Source organism: Tyto alba, unplaced genomic scaffold (assembly GCF_018691265.1).
Source record: "Tyto alba isolate M040663 unplaced genomic scaffold, T.alba_DEE_v4.0 Super-Scaffold_18, whole genome shotgun sequence".
Lineage (NCBI taxonomy): Eukaryota > Metazoa > Chordata > Aves > Strigiformes > Tytonidae > Tyto > Tyto alba.
Window position 1 is genome coordinate 22,520,574 of NW_024881280.1, and position 7,503 is coordinate 22,528,076.

Here is a 7,503-nt window from a genome sequence, read left to right on the forward strand (position 1 = left end):
ACCTCCCCACCCCCCACCCCCCGCATGACCCGGGCTTCTTTCTTAAAGAAGAAAGAATGGTTTCTTTGCTTGGGGTGCCCCTGGCCCGGACCCAGGTGCCATGGAGGGGGAGCAGTGCAGAATGGAGGGGGGAGAAGAGGGTGCTGGCTCGGGGTGGGGGCACGACCAGCGCGGCGTGGGAGGGCAGTGCAGCGAAGCGGAAACAATACTGGATGGGGAGAGCAGTGTGGGGTCGGGAAGGACTCAGGGAGGGCGGGGGGGGGCAACGGGGACAGGGAGGAGGCTGCACTCCGGCAGCCCCGGAGCTGCCAGGGCTGCGAACAGCCGGAGGGCGGGATGGGAGGCGGGCGGGCGGCGGGGCGAGTGGGCTGGGAGGGACACCCACTTACGTCTCCTCCCGCATTTTTTTTTTTTTAATTTTTTTTTTTTTTCCTCTTCTCCTTCCCTCCTCCTTTTCGTAGCTGGTGACGCGCCGCTGCCTACTAATCATTCACCAGCCGGGGAGCAGCAAGTGCTGCCGCTCGGAGCGAGCGGCGCCGGCAGCCGCCTCCCGCCCCGCAGCCGCCGCGCCGGGGACCCGCCGGGATGCCGAGCCCGGCCCGCGGCGGGCGGCTGCTGCTCTGAGCCGGGGGCGGGGAGCTCCGGGCAGGGGATTGCTCCCCGATGGCACCTGCACCAGGCTCCCGGGCGGTGCAGGCGGCGACAGAGGCGGCGGCGACAGCGGCGGCGACAGCGGCGGAGCCGGCAGCGCCTCGGAGGAGGCGACGGCGGGGGGCATGGACTCGGGCGGCAGGAACTCCTCTGGCGTCCCGAACAGCACCCTGAGCGAGTCTCAGGGCAGCGCCATCCTCATCTCGTTCATCTACTCCGTGGTATGCCTGGTGGGGCTGTGTGGCAACTCCATGGTCATCTACGTGATCCTCCGCTACGCCAAGATGAAGACGGCCACCAACATCTACATCCTCAACTTGGCCATCGCGGACGAGCTGCTGATGCTCAGCGTCCCCTTTCTGGTCACCTCCACCCTGCTGCATCACTGGCCCTTTGGCTCGCTGCTCTGCCGCCTGGTGCTCAGCGTGGATGCCATCAACATGTTCACCAGCATCTACTGCCTGACCGTGCTCAGTGTGGACCGCTACATTGCCGTGGTGCACCCCATCAAGGCGGCTAGGTACCGCCGGCCCACTGTGGCTAAAATGGTCAATCTGGGTGTCTGGGTGCTTTCCATCCTCATCATCCTGCCCATCATCATCTTCTCCAACACAGCGGCCAACAGTGATGGAACGGTGGCTTGCAACATGCTCATGCCAGAGCCCACGCAGAGGTGGCTGGTAGTCTTTGTGGTCTACACCTTTCTGATGGGCTTCTTGCTGCCTGTGGTGGCCATCTGCCTCTGCTACATCCTCATCATTGCCAAGATGCGCATGGTGGCCCTGAAGGCTGGCTGGCAGCAACGCAAACGCTCAGAGCGCAAGATCACCCTCATGGTCATGATGGTGGTGATGGTCTTTGTCATCTGCTGGATGCCCTTCTACATCGTGCAGCTGGTCAATGTCTTTGTAGAGCAGGATGACGCCACCATCAGCCAGCTCTCTGTCATCTTGGGCTATGCCAACAGCTGTGCCAACCCCATCCTCTATGGCTTTCTCTCGGACAACTTCAAGCGGTCCTTCCAGAGGCTGCTCTGCCTCAGTTGGATGGACAATGCTGCAGAGGAACCCATCGACTACTATGCCACTGCCCTCAAGAGCAGGGCATACAGCGTGGAGGACTTTCCCCCAGACAACTTGGAGTCAGGGAGCATGTACAGGAACGGCACTTGCACCTCCAGGATTACCACACTCTGAGGAAGCATTCCTGCTCCCCGCTCCCCTACTGCCCCCCAGCAGGAGGGTGAGCAAGGCCAGGGCTGTGGCATGGGGAGGCCGGGAGGGAGGGGGTTTCAGTCCTGCCCACCAACAGCAGTGTTTGGCACAAGGAGTGAAGAAAACCTTGCATCCTTGGTCTGCCACTCCCTCCCTCCCCCCTGTCTGCCTCCCTTGAGAGTGGGCGCAGTCGCTGATGCTTTGACACCCAGTTAGCAAATTGCCACGCTCGATTTAGGGTCTGGGAGCTGGGCTCTGTCACCTCTCTCTGTGTCCAGTGAGTGGCTGTATGGGTCCCGCAGCGACTCTCCCCTCACCTTTTATACAGATTGCCCCCCTGCTTGGTTGGTGGGACCCCCAGGCCACTGAGACAAGCCTCCTTCAGTCAAGCCCTAGCATTCAGGCTCAGACTCCCCCCGACTGAAAGAGACCCTACGCAGCATCTGTCAGCATGCACCTCCCCTTCAGAGAGTAGATATGATGGGAAAAGTCCCCCCTAACACACACCTTGCCCTCCCCCAGGAAGGAGCAAGTAACATCCCTCTACACCTCCCCCACCAGGACTAAAAAAGAAAACAGGTAGCAAAAAGGCCCCAAGAAAAGAAGCAGCAGAGTCGTGGAGCTGTTCTTTGCTTTGCAGATAGCTTCCGCCTCACTGCTGCTCTGGTGCTCTGTGCTATGCTCGGGCGAGCAGGGCAGATTATTGCTGTGCTTCAGAGCTGCGCAGCAGGTTGCTGATAACAGGAGATAAACAGTCCCGTGACTCACAGGGAGCAGAGCACTGAGCCAGGAGCTGGGGGGAGCACTGAGCTGGGAAATGTTTCAATGTGTCCATACATACAATAAAGTGTGCTAATAATCAAGTTTAAAGAGAGCGCTAGACTGTGAAGGTATTGTCTTGCGCCTGCTCTATCAGCCGTGAAACAGCGATGAAGGGAGCTGAGACAGTTATATATGACCTGGGTGGCTGCAAAGTCACTTTAGCCTACATGGCAAAAGAGGGATTAGTTTAAAAATCTCCACCAGGCTCTGAAATAAATACTTGACAAACACACACACACACACACAAAAAAAAAAAAAAAAAAAAAAAAGTAGCTGTTTGATAATAGCTATTACCCTAGCTCCAGTTTCTTCTGTTGCACTAAAAAAAAAAAAAACTAAAATGGGTTTCATATGTTGCCAATGTAATATACTGGCCCAGAGCTTCTTAATGTTTCATTTCTGAGAATTCTTGGTTTTATTGTGTGCCAGATGTCTTTTTATTTGATTTTTTTATTTGATTTGTGTCACTGTGTTGTGAACGTGTTTCTCTGAAGCAATTTATACTGTGTACTTATGTCTGTGGTGGCTACTTGCAAGGTTGCATTTTAAATGGGTGATGCTTAAGAAGGCTCCTTTTCAGATAAAAAGATTGTCACTTTTTCTAACTCTTTCATCTACGATGTCTCCCCCACAAAAATTCTCTCTTTTGAGTTTTCTCTCTTCCCATCTTATGACAGATCAATTATCATATAGATGAACGAAGCTTTCTTGTTTGATAAACGACAGCTGATTAAACATAATCTTCTATCCCTGCTCCTCTTATGCCAGACGTGAGGATCGGTACGGACCATGCTGAAATAAGCAGTTATGTTTTTTGCTTTTTACTGCCTATGTTAACAGTGTCACACAGTGGCAGGTGCCCCTGTGGCTGTGACAAATCACTTCTTTAGCACAATACTGTGGTTGTATTAATTATAAGTACCGGCAATCTGAAGCAAGAGATTGGGAAAAATTTCTAGCAGCAGCATAGCCGTAGCATTGTACTCATAGCTACGGTGCTTAAGTACGGTGTTACGGTGTTAAGCGTAAGGTTGACAATTCAGGCATTTAGCATTTGCAGTGGTGGACTTACTACAAGTTTTTGTTAAATTATACCTTTTAGCTGTTCTCAGCAGCAAAAAGCAGGATACTACTTTGTACATTTCTTTCACCAAAAATTACGTACTGTTAAATGAATGTATAAATTTAGTATTTCAAAGTTGTCTGATTCAAAGTCCATCGAAATGAGAGAAAAAATCCTAATTCACTTCAATGAACTGTGAGTCAGCTCCTTTTAGTTTAAAAATTGCTAATGTGGAAGCTGTTACATCCTTATTAAAATATTTTGTGAAAAGCTTTGACAGTTGTACAGTTTCTTTTCTTTTACTTCCCAGTGGACCTCATTTAAAGAAAATATGCAAATATTAATTGTGGTAATGTTTTACATGCACCTATGGGGGAAAAAAGCATGAAATATCTTTATAAGCTTGTTTAACTTTTCACAGAAACCAAACATCTGTCAAAAGAGTAAAATACCCCATGACACCATGCCATGCTATTTGTAGAGCTTCACTTAAAATCTCACTCACAATCTCTTCAAAATGGTATAAATTTTATAAGCTCATGTGGTCTTTTTCACCCAGGCGTATTGTTACGTGTGGTCAGATTAGACAGGGAGTCAGTGTACTTTCTACGCTGGTGGATTTGTTTAACATCAGACACGATGAAGCAAAAGTTAAGAAGCAGTGATTCATATCCGATACTCGACTTTGATGAAAAGTTGAGCCTGATTTTCTTTCTTTTAGGTGTTTGTTGTGGTTTTTTGTTGTTTTTTTTCTTTTTTCTGTCTTTTTGTAGTGTTTTTTTTTGTTGGTTTTTTTTTTTTTTTTTTTTCTCACTTTGCCTTTAAATAAGGCTGTGGTGGATGGATGCCTGCACACTGACCAGCATATGCACTTGAACTTTCATTCTAGTGGGCAGAGCAGCGGGTGCTGCCATAGGGCCTATTGGTGCCTCAGTAGATGGCAAGCTGTCCTTCACAGGGGTGCGCAAATTCACCCCCAGTCAGCAGTGCCCGCAAGATTACTGGCTAAAACACCCTCTGTAATTTCAGCTGGAAACAAAATCTGTTTATCCTAAACTAACAGTTCTTCCTGCTATTTTTTCACCCCGAGTTCAGTTTGGCAGTGGAGAGGTGATCCACAGCTGTAAATCACTCTTAATTTGCTTTGGAAGAAAACTTTATTTCATTCTGTGTTATTACTCTAAACAGTAGAACATAACTACCAGAAACAAAAATTGTCCTTGTGAATTAACATGTAGCAGAAAACAGACACAACCCTTTCTGATGCTTTCCAAATTGCAAGTAAGAGTCTTCAGTTTTCACATAGAAATTATTTGAACTAATGCTTAAATCACTGAAAAAAAAGGAGTACAGTGATGTATTTCTTGGTGACATTTTGCCTCTTTATAGGGCTATACCATAATTCATCGACAAATGGGTAAACTGTAATTTATAACCAGTAATTCATAATCAGTTGCTGCATTTTACCCATGAGTGTAATATTTTTAAAATACCACTTTGTTGTGGAAATTAGCCCCATGCCACTGAAATCCACGCAACTTTTGTTGTTCTTTGTTTAGCCTAAGACTTGTACCCAAAAGTGCAATAGCTCTGAATAGTATCTAGTCGAGGGCCTGGACTATTTCCTGTGGTACACACAAAGGGAGAATGGCCTTCACATGGCACATACATCAGGTACCTCCGCAGCATTTTCCCACTCAGAGGAGGGTATGAAGGAAAGGATTCTCCTTTCTCACTGGGCTTCCCAGCGCAATAGCAAAGGCAACACATCTCACAAACCTGGGGCGGACTGCTGTGTGCAGTTAGTGGGCTTGAACCAGACTGGTCGCAGAAGCACTTTATATCTGGGATGTAGATGAAAGAGGTGATGGCCACATGCAGATTCTTTGCCTCTTGAGATGGTCCCTACCGCACCAAACATCACGCAGCGTATGGTTTCTTGGCATTCACCACTTAAAGAACCCATCTGATTTCTTCACAGAGAATCAGATTTCTGAATGTGACATAACCATTTTGGAAATGCCAGGTTTCCAGTGAATTAGAATAAAATAAAAGGCTTTCCAGTTGGTTTTGAAAAACTGAAAGTCTGCATTTCAAAAGTATGTGGCACACTCTATTAACACTGTAGTTATATACATATTTTAACCAATTTCCAAAAATCAGCATCCTTATTTTAAATATTAAGCTAAATCTTACTGAAATAAAATGACCCACTGATGTATGTTATGTAAGACTTTTCTCTGCGATGTGTCCACAACAGTAGTGTAAATTAGTGTCTTAAAATCTTGCCCCCCCCCAAAAAAAGCATTCAAGAAAAATAATCTTTAAAAAATACAGAAAAATTTAGCCAAAAAAGGAACATCAGTCCAATGTTCTATACTCCGTGATTTCAGCCCCTTAGAAACCTTATCTGACTCCAGGGCTCTACAGACAAGAATGTGAAGTATGAATCTCTAGAGGAGAATAAAATATTTTTACTGCATTGGGTATTCAGCACTTCAATCCTATTCAACACAGAGCCTTATTGGACTGATAACTGCAGGCTAAGCCACAGGAAGAAAGGGTAATTTACTAATTAGATTTCCCTTTGAGAATAACGCTTTTATATATTATATTTTGTAGGGAGAAATAGCCAAGAAGAACAGGTGAACCAGAGAGTATTTCAAAGTATGTCACTAGATGGCTACAAACCAAGCACAGTTTTGACAAGATGCTTTTCAGTAAAAGCTAACTATGCCCACCTGCTTCCAATCTTGTTTCCCCAAAAGCCTGAAATCTGGGCTTGGCAGAGTAAGCAGCCATGAAGCAGAGACAGCAAGATGGTGTATCCTACCTGAGATATATAGGATTTTATTTCCAGTCTGAATGGAATATATTCATCATTATATGCTTATTATGCCTATGATGGGTAGAGTCACCTTGAAATCAATATAAATGTACAGAAGACCTGTTCTACTCTCCATTTTCTCTCCAAAAAGTCTTTTCTATACAGTTTCTTATTCTGTGTAATATGACTTAGGGTCTCTCTGTGGGTTCTTGAGCTTCCTAACTAGAAAGATGGAGATAAAAGTGCCCAAATGCATGGCTTATGGGGGTTGTAGGACAGATAAGAATTACCAGATTTATGCCTGGGGACCTGCTATCCCTGTGATGATCATGGTAATTGGATTGTGTTGGCTCCACTTACCTTGTTGGTGACAGTGCTGTTTTCAGTACACACAGGGGCCCTACTGATCATAAAACTCTGTAAGCCAACCTGGAAGGAAGCTGTGAGCTTCTGCAAGGGTAATGTAACGTGCTGCACCTCATAACACTGAACAATGCTGAGTAACGTTGGTATCGGTGCCAACAGACTGATAAAAGCAAAGGGCCACAAGTTCAGCTGATTCAGGCAGGACTTGCAGACACTCAAATTTTCAACAGCAAGCTCAAATGATTGTGGGTCAACTAGAATAATCCAAAATGAGGCAAAGCTCTACAAAGCATGTATGAGTGTATACACACACACACACAATGTGCATGCAAATATATACTCTTCCTTCTTGTAAAATATATAAACATCCTATTTCGTCCATTATTCAATGGGTAAAGGGATGAATTAGTATATTGGTTATAAAGGAATTCATGATTAGTAAAACAGAGATTCCAGTTGCTGGACAGTTAGGTAGCACGATTTTACTATTTAGGCAAGAGTAAGTCTTTGGTTTGCTTTTGTGCTGCTCTCATGTGTAAAGGAAATCAGATCTTAGTGCT

General features: G+C 46.2%; 1 protein-coding gene across 1 annotated transcript; it reads left to right on the forward strand.

Moving 5' to 3' along the window:
• The first annotated feature begins 470 nt into the window (after nucleotides 1–470).
• Nucleotides 471–4,024, forward strand: SSTR1 (somatostatin receptor 1). Its single transcript, XM_009964290.3, has one exon. The coding sequence runs from the start codon at nucleotides 777–779 to the stop codon at nucleotides 1,845–1,847; it is 1,071 nt and encodes a 356-aa protein (XP_009962592.2). The 5' UTR covers nucleotides 471–776; the 3' UTR covers nucleotides 1,848–4,024.
• Nucleotides 4,025–7,503: the final 3,479 nt, after the last annotated feature.